Consider the following 16849-nt stretch of genomic DNA (forward strand, 5'->3'; position numbering starts at 1 on the left):
TTCTTTCTTCTGCCGTCGCGACTCACGCTATCCATCATCTTTCAACTGCACATCTCAGGAGTCGCCGCTTGTCTCAGTCGCGCGTCCACCGGACGTTCGTCGAGGAGCCAAGCCGTGCGCGTCACTCATCCCAGCACGTGCCGCCCTCGTTCTAGCCATCGATTTGGGCCTAGCCTCGACGCCAGCTTCGTGTCCCGCCGTAGCCGATCGTTGCCGTCTTTCCTCCGGTCTTGCCACTCCTCTCCAGATGTAGCTGATGTTGATCTGATGAGGTCGTCGTCTTCAAGCCTAGCCAACGTCGTCGTTTCTCCCTTCCAGACGCCGCCGGTCACCGCTTATCGCCGACCAGCTCCGTTCAGTGCCAGCTGTCTAGCCGTCGCCGCCCAGCCTGTTCATCGTCAGAATCCGCCGTGAATCGTGGGAAATTCTTATTTTGGGGTTAAGATTGGAGTCTTTTAGGATTTTTTTTTTTTTTGTCTTGATTACCCATTTGATTTTGGGTTGAAATTTTTGATACCCATTATAGATTCGAGCATTGGAAGAATTTTAAGGTCGAATTGTGTTGTCCGACATTATAAAGGATGGATTTTGGCACAATTTTTGGGTGAGTAGTTGGTTTGGTCTTTTTTTGGATTGAGGGTAATTATTGAAAATTAAGTTATGATTAAGTTGGAGACCTTTTGAATAAATTGGTTAATTGGAGTTAGACTCAAAAGATTAATTTAAATATTGGATTTATTATTTTAAGTGTTGCTTCAAGGTTTTGCTTGGCAAGAAGAAGCTAAACTTGCTTGAGTTGATTTGAATTTAATTTTGAGGTAAGTAATTTTACTACTTGAATCGCTTTCATGTTTGACGATAAAATTAAAGATATTTTTGTTGGTTCTGAGACTTAGGTGAGCATGCGATAGATATGTTGAAACCATGTTATATGTATGAGCATGATTTAGAATTTTGTGTTATATATTTAAGAGGACAATTGAGCATAGACTTGAATTCTGAAGCAAGTGACACTACGATATACATGTTTACCTATGATTTATTGTGTAAGTATGAAAGTATGCCATGTAAATTATTATGAAATTATGACTAATTTGTTATGTATATGATCTAGTGCATGACAGTGATGTATTAGGGTAGATTCATTAAAACTAGATTAATCATGTGTGTTGAGGCTAATTAGGATGACATTGATTATGAGTTTTTATGGGACTCGTGAACATGTGGATGTTATATATAATATGAATTTATATGCAAATTTCTCTTTTTCTTTCCATACTATTTGACTGCAACAATGTGGTCCATGTCCAAGGGCACTAGTGCATGAAAGAGATGTATTAGGGCTGATATGTATGAAAGATGCATACTTAGAGGGGACTGCGGTGTATGAAAGAAGTGCACGCTTCATGGGTTATGTGTATACATAACCATGTGTACGACAGAGGTGCACATCCTGACACAACCAAAGAGGCTTGATGTATACGAAAGAGGCGTATGCTCAGAGGGTTATGTGTATATGAAAGAAGTGTATACATAACTATGTGTACGAAAGAGGTGCACATCTCTATATTCGTAGAGAAGACTTAGGGTGTGTGAAAGTGTTTCATTCCCGGAGGGTTCAATGTATATGAAAGAGATATACATCGAACCTAATATGTGTGAAAGTGGTGCACGTCTAGGGGAAAGGTAAAAGAGTGAGTCAAGTAAGAGAAATCTTCAGGTCTCACTAGTACAGAGTTACAGTTCATATTACATTTATTTGACATAAATGTTTAACCTGACCCTAGTAGTGAGCTACTTACTGAGTATTTTATACTCATTCTTTCTCATATTTCTTTTTTCAGGAAAAGGTAAAAGTACACTGGCGAATGAGAGGCGGAATTCGTGATCAAGCCACTAGAACCAGTCATATGCTTCCGCTCATGTTTTCAGGATTTTATGTTTTAAAATTTCTAGTCATGATGTTTGAACTTGAAATTTTGGTATTTGTGCTTTTAAACTTTTCATGAGAATTTTGTAGTTTTATTTTATAGTTTTAAGGGTACGCTACTAAATAAAATTAAGTTATTTACTTTTAATAAAGTTATTTATTTCATAATATTTAGTTGGTTTTTACCAAATCATGAAAATGTGTCGATTTGAAATGTATGCATGCATGTGGTAACGACCTAGTATAAGTCTTAGGGAGTCAGGTCGTTACAAAGATAATTTCTTTCATAAATACTCATCAATCATAATAATATCATATTTACAATGTCAAACTTACTCTTTCAGTTTCTAACCCACTTGAGTCAAAATACATAAGCCCAATGGATTCTTTGGCCAAATAGCTTTATCTAGTAAGGTTAAATGACACTCTTGCATGAAAGACGAGAATTTTGATAGATAATAGTAATTTAACTTTAACTCTTAAAGAAATAGCCGTAAATGTCATTCAAATGCTAAAGACAAGTATGCTTCTTAGGAGAAAAGAATTTATCTTTCTTTCTGATGACTTGAAAACCTACGCCTGTTTGATCTGCCATATCCGACGCCCGTTGTTGGATGGATGAGGGATTTCACTTACCAAATCTTTGTTGGGAATGTCCTAGAACTCGCAGTTCGTGTTAAACATTCTATTTATAAATAATAATAAGTTATTGATTTTGCATTCTATTATGAAAATCCAATAAACATATCCATGGCTATAGTCTGAATACTTTAACTTTATGTGGTGATATAAACAGGATCCAGTTAACGGTATATAGCCTAAATGGTCTAATAAGTATATTGATGACACTAGTAGATGCGACTCACTCTGTAGTTGTTACAAAAAATCGTAAAGTGCTACAAACGATGTGATCCACAGATTGTTCATGTTGAGACATGTGAGTAGAGGTATCCTATACTAGTTTGCATATAGACTGGACCACAAAAATAGTCACTTTTCTTTATAATTACCGCTTACTATTAAAATTGACTATTTCATTATTAAGTAACTTAGGTTAACTCGATCTTAATCCTGAGCTAGCTATAAATTCCAGTTTGTTCGGGATTATCTTTTGATCTGCATGGGTGAGAGTAGTCCAATAACACTGCTCAATAAGCCTCCCATTTTGGGATAAGATTGGATGAATAGCTGGGGACATAGCCCTGCAAGATGGAATTCACTCTTACTCGATTTAGGGTTAGCAGATGGGTTGTTCTCTTAAGTACTGATTCCAGGTCTTGAACAATCGGGGCCCCGCCTTCTCATGATAGAGAAAAGATTTGATTCGTAGGTATTATGAATCAAAATTGTTCATTAGAGGGTTAGTAAGAACTTAAAGAACAAGATGTATTCATAGGGGTAAAACAGTAATCTTGACCCCGACAACCTGTGAAGGATCGACTTACTGATTATGGTTATATCAAATGGACATAATATATCTACAGTGGGGAGTTCAACTATGGGCTATAGGGGAGTGACCCATTAGTTAATGAATGAGGATTAATTCGGTATAATGAGTTTAGCCAATTAATCTCGGATCGTTAGAGCTCATGATATGTAGGTCCGCGAGGTCCCTCTACTAGTTCACAAATGGATAAGCTTTAGAGTAGCATGATAAGTTAATTTGAAACGTTCAAATTAGAATGAAACAGAATAGGAGAATTTATATTTAAATATGATTTAAATATGTGAATATGAATTTGTGTAAAAATTAATTTAATATTTGATATTAAATTAATTAGAATTATTTAAATAATTAAAATTAATAATATTTTCATTTTTAAAATCAAGTGGATTTTGAAATCAATTTTTGATGAAAATAGAAAAATTGGAAAATTGCACAATGGAAAAATGGGTTTTTCCATTACCATCTTCAACTTGCTCACACAAAAACCAATTACCTTGGTTTCAATAACTCCAAGCATGAGCTACATCTCATGCAACCATCTTCTTTGCATGTTCACCTGCAATAAATAAAGAAGATTTGAGTGAATTTGAGGCATGCATTCAAAAGATTTGTACTGAAAAATCGGGCAGAAGAAAAGTTCTTCAAGTGGTTTTGTAACAGTGAGCTTCTTCCTAATTTTCGTTCATTCAAGCTATTCTTGAGTCCCACAACTCTTTCTAAAGCTCCAAGAGGATAGTGAAGAAGATCTTGAGGTGGTTCACAGTGAGTTTTGGACAAGACAACTGCTGAAGATCAAGATCTTGAAGAGTTCTACAAAGGTAAGACTACAAACCCTCTTATATTAGATGAACATGCTTTAGTTTCTGCAAAAATTAATGAATTATAATGCTTATTGATCCTTGTTGCTTTCGCTGCATGATGATATGCTCTTTCATGCGGCTATTGATGGATTCTTAGGCACAATTTCCTTTCGGAAGGCAGGTTTCATTCGACTTATAGCAGTGAAATTGATGGGATCAGGATTGTTGTCAAGCAACATATACTTGTGAGTTCTCAAGGGGAAAAAGAATTTAGATCTGAGCTTAATGTTCTTAGCAAAGTAAGCCATGGGAATTTGGTGATGCTTTTAGGTACGTGTAGAGAAGCAACTCGTAGGCTGCTACTTGTTTATGAGTATGTCTGCAATGGTTCCTTGGAGAAACATTAGTCAAGTAAGGATTTCTACTTGGAGATTGTAGTTATTATTGATCTTTTTAAAACTGAAATCGTTAATACACTTTGTTTTTCTGAAATGTTTTAAAAATCGTATGTGGATCATGGAAAAATATTTTAGAAATTTTATCTCAAATGACTACAAATCTACTTCACATTAAAGTAAGGATGTTTATGAATTAGACTTGTATTTGTTTGTATAAAGTTTTGCATGCACGACCTGATTGTTTTAATAGTAAATTTGCTTACCTATTTATGGAATCAATTTAGGGGGGACTTGGGTTTAACAATGTGTGAGTGTGAAAATATGAATTTATCTTTGAGCTGAATGGTAAATTATGATAGTAAGTATGTTGGATAATGTTTACGTTTGACAAGTTATAACAAAAAGAATATAAGAATGAAAATGTAATAAATCTAAAGTAATGATATACATATAAGAATTGGCGTTAGATAAAACTTTTTGATTGTTGAACTCTGGAAAACAAAGTAGTATAATAGATACAGTTCATGTTAAACTTTAAAAAAAGAGTTTCTAACAACTTCATTATTATTAATCGAGTTTTTTTTTTACAACTTAATTATTATTAATTGAGTTAAAAAATGATGTGTCATGAAGCTACTATTGAAACAAAAATAAATTAATTATCCAATAATACACTTCACACCAAAATCTATTCATCTTTTGGTTAAACTTCCCTAATTTTCAAGTTTTGTGGCCATTTTAGAAAAATGCCTTCTTAAGTTTAAATTTTGTATCTGGTTAAATTATTGAACTTTTAAAAATATATTTTAAATATATTTTTTTATATCAACAATTATGAGGATAGATGTTCGAATCTTCGACCTTTAAAGAAGGAGGGTAAATTATCTACTATTAAGCAAATATTTTTCTTTTAAAAAAAATAAATCTGATAGACATATTAAAAATTTAAAATTAATTGTTCTATTATATAAATGTCGCACTCGTGACTCTTAATTGTGTGAAATGATAATATTTTTAAAAGGAAAATTATCGAACATATCACAGACCTCAAGAATTCACAAGAAAAAAAATCATTAAACTCAAAGAAAAAAAAATCATAAGGGGAAGTTGGACAAATCATAATAAACCATATATTTTATATTTTCAAATTACAATAATATAAATATAATATAAATAATAGGGACGACCAAATTTGAGAGCTGTATACTCCGAAATCAGACATGAAATGGGTTTCCGATTTCCGCACTGCGGATGTTCGTGGAGCTTAAAACCCTAACTAAAACCCTTACTTGAAATTTTTCAATCCAATCTCAAAATGTCTAAAATTTCCTCCACATTTCTTCTATATTTCATCCAAAAACGTTTCCTCAATACGGTTTCTAGTTCTACTTTGCCTTTACCATCTGTGTCTACCATCGAATTCCTCAAAAATTCTTGTGGGCTTGCCTGTCAAACACTCCAAATCGATGAAAAAAACTCCCACAAGTACGAAGCCATTATCGGTTTCTTCAAATCACATGGATTCGATAATTCGCAGATAGCCAAGTTGGTCTCGACGCGACCTTGGGTCCTTCGATCGAGAGTATCCAACAATCTGAAGCCTAAATTTGAGTTCCTCGAGGAAATCGGGATCGTCGGTCCTTTACTTCCTAAGGTAATTCTATCGAACCCCCGGATTCTGCAAACGAGCTTAGATTCTCAGTTGAAACCATCATTTTGTTTCATAAAGGGAATTCTTGAATCGGATGAACAAGTAACTTTTGCTATTTGTCGTTCTTCGTGGCTTTTAACTGCTGATTTCAAAGGTACTATGCAATCTAATATTAATGTTCTGGTCCGTGAAGGAGTATCTTCTAGGAATATAGCGAAATTGATTGTACTGCAGCCTAGAGCTATTATGCAAAAGGTTGATAGAATGGTTTATGCAGTGAAAACCGTTAAGGAATTGGGCATTGAACCAAACGCTCATATGTTTGTTCATGCAGTTAGAGTAATGGTTTCAATGAATGATTCAACTTGGAAGAAGAAAATAAATGTTTTGAAGAGTTTGGGATGGTCTGAGAAGGAGATTTTTGCAGCATTTAAGAGAGACCCACTTTGTTTAGTTTGTTCAGAGGAGAAAATGAGGGATGTTGCAGATTTCTGTTTCAACACTGCAAAGTTGGATCCAGGAACTGTAATTTCCTACCCTAAGTTCTTCATGTGTGCACTCGACAAGCGGCTCCGGCCGAGGTACAAAGTTGTTGAGGTTTTGAAGGCTAAAAATCTTCTTAAGAAGAACAAAAAGATTGCTTGGGTACTTTTACAAGGGGAGAGAAATTTTGTGGAGAATTATGTTCTTAAGCATTTGGATGATATCCCATATCTTATGGACATGTACCGGGGCAATGTGGCAGCCGAAACCAGATCTGTTCTATAGGATTGGAAGGTTGTAAGTTAAAAATCTTCTTCTAGTCTAAATTTCAGCATCATGATGTTCAAATGGGAGAGCATTTTTCTTGTTATTGAGCCCACTGTTTCAAATAACACTGCTTCTTGAGCTTTTCAAGATCTCTCTCTTTTCAAGTGAAGTGGGAGAGATTTGTTGTTTTCCCTTCCAATTTGAGGCTGTTAGCTAAATCTTTTTCTATATATTTCTTAGAGCAACCAGCGGTAGATTGTAGTTTGAACCATCTTATCTTTATTGTACTAAAAAAATTGAAAGTAATTAATGATTGTATTCTCTATCTTGTCGAAAGATGCCATTTGTGATAAGAAAACGAATCCCCTATTATATTATTTGTTTAGCTTCAATTTAATCTAGTGGTTTTGTTAATCTCTTATGATATTATGGGGTTGTTTGGGGCGTTGAGTTGAGATAAAATGTCGGGAATTCATGTCTTGGTCTGAGTTCATATGTCTGTGTTTGGGGTGCAGAATTGAGATCATATGCCTGTGATGCAGTTTTTTGAACTCTAAATAATATACTTTTATGATTACTATTTTTATTTTGAAACCTTTTTATTCAATAATTCTATCCATCTTTGTTTGAATGAAATATGAATTACAATTTTTTCTTTTAATTTTTAAAACTTTTCTTTCTTTCTTTTTTAGGCTAATTAACCCATTACATTTTTTTATTTATAGAAATATGATTAAATAAAACGAGAAACTAAAGTGAAATCAAAACTTTTGATTCTAGCTAATTTTTCTTCATGAATTTCATTATCATCATCTTCTTTTTCTTCTTCTTCCTATTGTTGCTCTATATTTTTACTATGTAATGAATTTTTTTAATTAAATCTCTTCCATCATCATAATAACCAATAGAATGTCACCATATTTCTTCAACAATTTCACTTTCATTTCCTCTAAATTTGCAGTATCATTAGAGAATAAATATCTACTTTTCACTAATTTTTGCTAGAAAATGTTCCAGGAATTTTTTTTTTCATTTTATGGTATTTTTTTGTTATATGTTATATACTTTTCAACTACATACATACTTTTCATTTAAATATTCTTCACATTCGTTTTATATATGAATTCATCACGTATAAATATTGCATTTAATGTAGACAAAATAATATATTTTTTTATATAATCAACAGTTCTATAACATACTTTAACGGTCATCAGTCTTATAGTAGTCGGAAGTAGTTGTTGAAGTTGATTATCGGAGATGATTTTTGCTGGAGTTTGTACTCGGAGATGGTTGTCGGAGCCTGAAGTTGTCACATGAAAGTATATTATAGTTGGTTGTCGAAATTTGTCATCGGAGGTGGTTTCCGAATCCCCAAGTTGGTCGACGAAAGTGGTCGTCGAAGTTGATCATCAAATATGATTTTTACTGGAGATTGTAGTCAGAGGAGACCGTTCGAGTCCGAAGTCAGCCGCATGAAAGTGGTATTAGAGTTGGCTGTTGGAGTTTGTCGTCGAAGGTGGTTAACGAAGTCTTGAGTTGGGCATTGGAGTTGCTCGCTCAAAGGTGATCATCGAAGGTAATTTTCGTCGAAGTTTGTAGTCGGAGGTGGTTGTCGGAGCCTATGAAGGTAGTTGTCAGAGTTGGTCCCTGGAGTTTGTTGTCGGAGCTAATTGGTCGTCGGAGTTGGTAGTGCGAAGGTGGTCGTCGGAGTTGGGTCACTGGAGGTGGTTGTTAGAGGCCAGACTTTATTGTCAGAGTTGATCTCGCGAAGGTTGTTGGAGTTCGGAGTTGGTCGTCGAAGCTGTCATCGAAGGTGGTTGTCGGAGTCCGGATTTTTGTTGTCAGAATTGTCATCGAAGGTGGTTATCGGAGTCCGAAGTTAGTCGCCGGAGTTGTCATCGGAGGTGGGTGTCGGAGCCTGGGGTTGGTGGTCGGAGTTGTCATCAAAGGTAGTTGTTGGAGCCCGGAGTTAGTTCTCAGAAGTCATTGAAAACATGGGAAAAAGGAAGAGTTGGGGTGAGTTGTTAAAATATATCTATTCAACTCTACTAACATTTAAAGTTGGTGGGCCAAACAATGAGTTGGTATATTCTACCAACTCAACTCATGTTGGTGAGCCAAACACCTATAAATTCTTGATGAGTTGACATCTAAGAAAAGGTAAGAAATTATAATACCTAATTATTAATGACCCATTTGGTAATTATTTAGATTTAGATTTTTTATTTTTTAAAATTAAGTCTATTGACACTCTTTCACCTTCAAATTTTTCCTTGTTTTCTACTTTTTACTAATGGTCTAAAGTATCAAGCCAAATTTTGAAAACTAAAAAAAATAGCTTTTAAAAACTTTTTGTTTTTGGAATTTGGTCAAATATATCCTTGACACCTAATTTGATCTCAATTTTATTACATTGTAAATAAAAAAAATCAATTCATTTATTAAAAAAATCATTGCCACATGACAAATTCTAATTGTATTTTTTCATAAAAAATTCAACCATATATTTTCTATTTTCAAATCTCCCTATACCACCATATATATATAATTATATTATAGAAACGCCCAAATTCGAGAGCTGTAAACTTCAAAATCAGACATGAAATGGGTTTCCGGTTTCCACAATGCGGATGTTCGTGGAGCTTAAAACCCTAACCAAAACCCTTGAAGTTTTTCAATCCAATCCCAAAATGTCTAAAATTTCCTCCACATTTCTTCCATATTTCATCCAAAAACGTTTCCTCAGTACGGTTTCTAGTTCTACATTGCCTTTACCATCTGTCTCTACTATCGAATTCCTCAAAAATTCTTGTGGGCTTGCCTGTCAAACACTCCAACTCGATGAAAAAAACTCCCACAAGTACGAAGCCATTATCGGTTTCTTCAAATCACATGGATTCGATAATTCGCAGATCGCCAATTTGGTCTCGAGGCGACCTCGATCCTTCAATCGAGAGTATCCAACAATCTGAAGCCTAAATTTGAGTTCCTCGAGGAAATCGGGATCGTCGGTCCTTTACTTCCTAAGGTAATTCTATTGAACCCTACGATTTTGTTGAGGAGCTTAGATTCTCAGTTGAAACCATCATTTTGTTTCACAAAGGGAATGCTTGAATCGGATGAACAAGTAACTGTTGCTATTCGTCGTTCTTCGTGGCTTTTAACTTCTGATTTCAAGGGTATTATGCAATCTAACATTAATGTTCTAGTCAATGAAGGAGTACCTTCTAGGAATATAGCGAAATTGATTGCACTGCAGCCTAGAGCTATTATGCAAAAGGTTGATAGAGGGATTTATGTTGTGAAAACGGAAGAATTGGGCACTGAACCAAAGGCTCGCATGTTTATTTATGCAGTTAGAGTAATGGTTTCAATGAATGAATCAACTTGGATGAAGAAAATAAATGTTTTGAAGAGTTTGGGATGGTCTGAGAAGGAGATTTTTACAGCATTCAAGAGAGACCCACTTTGTTTAGCTTGTTCAGATGAGAAAATGAGGGATGTTGCAGATTTCTGTTTCAACACTGCAATGTTGGATCCAGGAACTGTAATTTCTTACCCTAAGTTCTTCATGTGTGGACTCAACAAGCGGAGAACAATATACCAGATTGAAGGTGAAAAATGAGGTTTTGAAGGTGACAAATCTTCTTAAGAAGAACAAAAAGATTGCTTGGTTGCTTTTACATGGGAGAGAAGTTTTGTGGAGAATTATGTTCTTAAGCATTTGGATAAGATCCCAGATCTTATGGACATATACTGGGGCAATGTCGCAGCCGAAACCAGATCTGTTTTATAGGATTGGATGGTTGTAAGTTAAAAATCTTCTTATAGTCTAAATTTCAGCATATCATGGTCTTCAAATGGGAGAGCATTTTTTTTTTTTTTTGTTATTGAGCCTACTGTTTCAAAGAACACTGCTTCTTTTCTAGACCTCTCGCAAGTGTGAGAGTTCTGTTGTTTTCCCTTCCAACTTTCGGCTGTTAGCTAAATCTTTTGCTATACATTTCTTAGGCTTGTTAAGTATGTAGCCTAATTTCTGGTTCCAATGATCTTGAAATGGGAGGCCTTTGGTTTTTCCCTTCCTAATCTTTTACTCTTTCTTGAACTTTTTTAAGTTTGTAGACTAATTTTGAATCTAATGATTTTGAAATAGGGGAGGCTTTTTTCCTTCCAACTGTGAGATGAGAGCCATGAGACTCTAGACAATTATTTTGCTAGGTTTTTAGTAGGTTGAGGAGATTTGAACATTCCAGATATAATACATGTCAATTTGACCATAATTATTCAATTGTCCCGTGAAATTGGTCGAATTGCGTGTAAGTTTTGTTCTAAACACTCACGGATATAAAAAGTTAATAATAATAGAATAATAGCAAGGTTAACATATGAGCCTTCCTTTTTTTTCTTTTTTCTAAATTAAAAAAGGTACTTGTAGAAAGGAGAGAATGAAATCATTTAGTTAATTTCATCGAATGAAGATGGACTTTACGTGATACAAAATCAACAATAAAAGGGTGAAAACTTATATCAATTCGTTTACAAAAGCTAAGCTTTGGTTTATAGATGTGTTTGTGGCTAAAACATTTGTGGTTCAAATCTCCTATCATTATTGTACTAAAAAAATAAAAATAATTTTATTCTCTATCTTATTGAAAGATAGCCATTTATTGACTTTGTCTTAGATAGTTGCTAATCCTTTATCGTGTTATTTGTTTAGTTTCAATTTAATCCAATGGATTTGTTAATTCTCCTATGATATTATGAGTTCTTGATGAGTTGACATCTGAGAAAAAAAAAAAGAAAAGAAAATGGTAATACCTAAGAATTCTTTTCAACCGTTTTTTACCTTTTTGTTGGTATAATTATAAGTACAACAAAATTCTTGCTTTATGTTATGAATGGTGGGTGTTACTACAGCTAACAGAGATGAAGAATTATAGACTTAAGAGTGCACCAATAATCACCACAAGAACGAGTTTCATTTTTGAAATGATGAAATCTCAGCATATCTCTTACTATGATCTCCCTTCTAATCACAGGTGACATATACATGGTTGCATTGTGGCATTCTCCACATACTCGTTGGTTCTTTTGGACATGTATCGTAATATCAGTACTAGTATTTAAAAGACCAAAAGCAATGGTGATATTCTCACTATGGCTATTGAGAAGTTGCTTCTGCACGTCGTCTTCCATGTCATGAATGGAGTTAGTGTCTGGTGCATAGCCAGTTGCCTTGATTTCATCCTCAAGTTCCTCAAGAAAGGCATATATTCTCTTGGATTGTGGATGAATTGTGCTCCCTGAGTAGAAGGAATGGACCCCATTTTTCAATTCTACCAAGCTGCAACCAGGTGTTTTCTGAAGCCCTTTCTTGTCCATTGTTTTTCTTGCTTCATCTACCTTGCCCTATTTTGAAGCAGATGCACAAATATTAGCTCGTAAGACATGGCTGTTTGTTAACTGCTTTCTCTCCCAATTCAACATTTTTGTGAATTTTACGAGCACCCAACATGGCACCATACACAATAACCCCTGGACTAATAGACATGTTTTAATAAAATCCCATTCTTCTTTGATCCTGTCAGCTCGACCAAGAAGGTCGACCATAGCACCATAGTGATTCATGAAGGCTTTAATCCATAGTCTTGTTTCATGCTCTTGAAATAATGGAGTCCTTCGTCCACCAGACCTGAGTGACTATAAGTAGAGATAAATAAATACGTAACATCATTTGGTTTAACAGTTCCCTTTTGCATTTTATCAAAGAGAACTAAAGCAGCTCTTCTGAGTCCATGTGTTCTATACCCATTTATCATCGCATTCCATGTTATGACATGTTGGTCATCTATCATGTTGAAAAGCTTCCTTGCCATATGAATCACTCCACATTTTGCATACATGTCGACAAGAGCGGTTGTCACACAAATATTTTTGTCCAAACAATATCTATTAACTAGTTCATGAATCTATTTTGCTTGACGAGTAACTGATAATTCTGCAAGCATAGGCATCACACTTACCATTGTAAATGAATCAGGTTTCATACCTAGAGACTGCATTTAAGAAAAACAATTCAAAGCATCACTCTCTCTTCCATTTTGAGTATAACCCAATATTTTTGCATTCTATGAGACGTGCCCTTCCATTTAAGTTGTTGAAAATGTCAGAAGCAATGTCAACTCTCTTACACTTGGAATACATAGAAATCAACGAGTTCATAATAGAGATGTCAAAACCAAGATTTGACTGATCCACGAACTTATGAACAAACTTACCCTTCTCAAGATTACCCTAACCAGCATAGGCATGCAATGCTTCCATAATGGTTACATTAGTTAGCTCTATCCCTTCCTCCAACATCTAAAAAACTGCAATAGCCATCACTGGTTCACCACCTTACACATATCCATCCATCACGAAGTTCCATGACACAACAGTCTTTTGATGCATTCTACCAAAAATCAATCTGACTGTCTCCACTGACCCACATTTTGAGTACATATCAACCAGAGAAGTTGAAATATTAACAAACTTTGCAAACCCAGCTCTGATGGCATACCCATGAATAGACTTCCCCACCATTACCGATCCAACATCAGCAGCAGCAGGGAAAATAGTAATCAATGTAAACGAATCAGGCCTTTGGCCTTCATCTTGCATTCTCGAAACCAACTCCAATGCCTTTTTTTGCAAACCCATTTTGGATATGGTTTGTTTTCCCTTATATTTGAAGTCTTTACGAATTTTGAAAATAACAATTTTATGTTTTTAATATATTTAAAATTTGAATTTTAAACCTTAAGATGCATAGTTATATTAAAAAAAATTATCTACATTTAGAAATACAACATTTCAGATTATCACATATAGTCATCTTTTAGATTAAAATATGTATTATGTAATCAATTACAAATTATAGGTTACATTACACAAAATACCCTAAACTTTGTATTTTGTGTGAATAATACCCATGAACTTTTAAAAGTTTCTAAATATTCTTAAACTTCCAAAAGAAGAGTCCAAAAATATCTTATCGTTAATTTTGGATGAAAATTATCAAAAATGCCCCTAAGTTGTCAAATTTTTTAAAAAATACTCTTAAATTTTAAAAAACAAAAGGTTAAAAATACTCTTAAGGTTAGTATATTAACATAAACCGTTAGTACCCTAGTACTTCTCTATTTTCTCTTTTTTTTTTCCTCTCTCTTCTTCATTACTCTTACTCCCCTTATAATACACATGCATACTATATACATTATAACATTTATAATATACTTGCAATGCTTACTACATGCTTATCATATGGTGGGATTTTAAATCTACATGGCATACAATATGCACACAATAGATAAAATATTTAATTCATACATTCACAATGCATAATTAAATAAACACAATAGAATGGACCGGGTTTGGCATCCTAAGCTAGCTAAAAGCTACACTTATTACAATAATAAGCGGAAATCAGTCTCAAACCGTCTTCGAATACTTCGAACTAGCCCGAACTGCTTGAAAAATGCTTGAACCGGCCTTCAAAACTGCAAAATGCCCAAAAACAGCCCAAAACCGGTTAAAACTGATCAAACAGTCGAATTGGACCGGTCCAGACCATCTGGACCGGTCGAGCCACCACCACCAGGCGCACGGGGGTCGGACGGAGGGCAGGCGCGGCTGGGCTGAATTGCGCACGGACTTGGGTCAGCTGAGCGCGCTGGGCTTTCAACCGGATGGATCGGGTCGGGTCTGGGAACCAACACGCAATCCTTCGCTCGGGTCAAGCGCCAACCGGGTCGGGTCGAGGGTAAAAAATCGGGTCTGGAAGCTTAATTCGGGCCTGGAAGCTAAAATTCACCAAATTACAGTTGTCCTCCTAGCTGGAACCGAGCAATTACACCCTAATTTCGACTCTAATAACTCTAGAAAATTTACAAATCCTTCACGACAGTTTAAAGCCCATAAAACATCGGGTAATTACAATAATTATTACAATCCAAGAGGAAAAACGGATGCCAAAACCGAAATTATCCATTTTATCACACATAACATTCATCACATGAATCAATACTCACCATATGCATAAATTAACCAAAAATTGAGTACTTTAAGCATATGCTCTGATACAAATTGATGGAATGAACACATGCGCAGTGGAAGAAAAATGGATCTAAAGTACTCTAATTAGGTTAATTACAAAAATAAGCATGCAAATAAAACAATAAAAGGGGAAAAAGAATACAACCTTGTAGACTTTGAATCTTCTCCAAATTAGCTCCAATCTCCTCACAAACAATTCGTAGACCACCACGAGAGTTTTCCAGACTATTCTCCGGCCTTAGAATGGGATGGTGGGATCTAGTGAGTGACTAATTTGGAGAGGAAAAAGGCTAAAACTTTGAGAGAAAAAAAGTTATGAAATTATCATATAATCTCATCAAATTCCACTATGGCTAAGAATTTTAAAATTCATTAAACACCCTCTTTTAAAGACCATTACATGCAAAACATGCAACTTTGAGTTTGAGGAGAATTTGACACTAAAAAATCCACGAACTCAAAGTGAGATTTAGTGGGACAAGTGTCTTAAAAAAGAAGACAACACTTAGTCATGCAAAAGTTGACATTTTCTACTTACAAATGTTGAATCTTTCCACTAACTTGGTCAAAGTTTGACTCTCAAAGTCCAAAGTCAACAAATTTGACTTTTTGACTTTCAAAAGTCAAAAGTCAACAATTTGACTTCTATTGTATTTTTAACCTAATCAACAATTTGACTTTAAATGCAATTTTGACAAATTCCATTTAATTTCAAAATTAATTCTAATAATCAATTTTAAAATTAAATTAATATTAAATAATTAATTAAACAATTTAATTAATTTAATTTGATATTAAATCCATCAATAATCCTAATGAATATGAATCCCTATTCATAATCTTGATAATTAAATCTTATTTAAATATCTCCTATTTTCTCTTTCTTTATGTTTAATTCACAATTAAACAATAGGTTAAATATATCGTATATATTTACCGCTTTGCTCCAAAAATTGAATTTGAACACTTCAAATTCGTTCGTCACACTATTCCAAGATTTAGGTCGATATGAGCTAGTAGGGGGACCTCATGGACCTACAGATCATGGGCTCCAACGATCCGTGATTAACCGGTTAAACTCTTGAACCTAATTAACCACCATTCATTAATTACCGGGTCACTCCACTAAAGCCCAGTAGTTGCACTCCCCTCACTGTAGATATATTATGTCCACTCGATATAACTATGATTAGTAAGTTAACCCTTCACAGGTTGTTTGTAATAACCGTTGGGCCAAAAGTTGTTTTACCCCTGAGATTACATCTTGCTTCTTAAGTCCCACTGATCCTCTAATGAACAATTGATTTGTGATTTAATCACTAAGCCAAGTCCCTCTCGAGCCAATGAGTGGGTGGGGCCCCTTATTCAAGACCCGGAGTTAGCACTTAAGGGAACAACCTCTCTACTATCTCTAAAAGCGGGTAGGAGTGAATTATATCTTGCACCCTATGTCCTCAACTATCTACCCGATCTTATCCCTAAAATGGGAAGCTTATTGAGCCAGTTTCTCTTCTTCATTACACTCTTACTCCCCTTTTTGTAAGCATTTGAAATTTTTTATCTAAAAAAATAAATTGATAAAATTTCCAACCTAGTTAAGGTATATAGACTGTAACAAGATGAAAAAGAATAACTGAAGTACCAATAGATCTTTAGAATTAAATGTTTTAACAAGAGGTCATGTTAGTATTTGAGTATGTGTTAATAGTCAAATACATATATTTTTTTGTATTTGGTTAGTTATCATTTTGGTATGTTTTAAGAAAAATTTTG

General features: G+C 34.6%; 1 protein-coding gene and 2 pseudogenes across 3 annotated transcripts in view; 2 read left to right on the forward strand and 1 right to left on the reverse strand.

Annotated features, from left to right (window-relative positions):
- The first annotated feature begins 5761 nt into the window (after nt 1-5761).
- On the forward strand, nt 5762-12561 carry LOC120068801 (uncharacterized). The gene is made up of 2 exons (XM_039020434.2): nt 5762-7003; nt 12019-12561. The coding sequence occupies exon 1, from the start codon at nt 5891-5893 to the stop codon at nt 6992-6994; it is 1104 nt and encodes a 367-aa protein (XP_038876362.1). The 5' UTR covers nt 5762-5890; the 3' UTR covers nt 6995-7003; nt 12019-12561.
- On the forward strand, nt 8033-10775 carry LOC120068802 (uncharacterized; annotated as a pseudogene). The gene has a single exon (XR_016530824.1). The product of XR_016530824.1 is annotated as an uncharacterized LOC120068802 (transcript).
- LOC120068800 (pentatricopeptide repeat-containing protein At1g11290, chloroplastic pseudogene) overlaps nt 10794-16849 on the reverse strand; it is a 42361-nt pseudogene continuing 36305 nt past the window's right edge. The window contains exons 2-3 of the transcript XR_016530488.1: nt 14459-14558; nt 10794-13702 (exon numbers count right to left, since the gene is read on the reverse strand). The product of XR_016530488.1 is annotated as a pentatricopeptide repeat-containing protein At1g11290, chloroplastic pseudogene (transcript). The remainder of the gene's footprint in view (nt 13703-14458; nt 14559-16849) is intronic.

The sequence above is a fragment of the Benincasa hispida genome, chromosome 7 (assembly GCF_027475165.1).
Source record: "Benincasa hispida cultivar pf3 chromosome 7, pf3_genome.v1.1, whole genome shotgun sequence".
In the NCBI taxonomy this organism is placed as follows: Eukaryota; Viridiplantae; Streptophyta; class Magnoliopsida; order Cucurbitales; family Cucurbitaceae; genus Benincasa; species Benincasa hispida.

What these genes read in the sequence shown, in the direction of transcription:
- LOC120068801 (XM_039020434.2), top strand. Translation starts at nt 5,891, where the DNA reads ATGTCTAAAATTTCCTCCACATTTCTTCTATATTTCATCCAAAAACGT.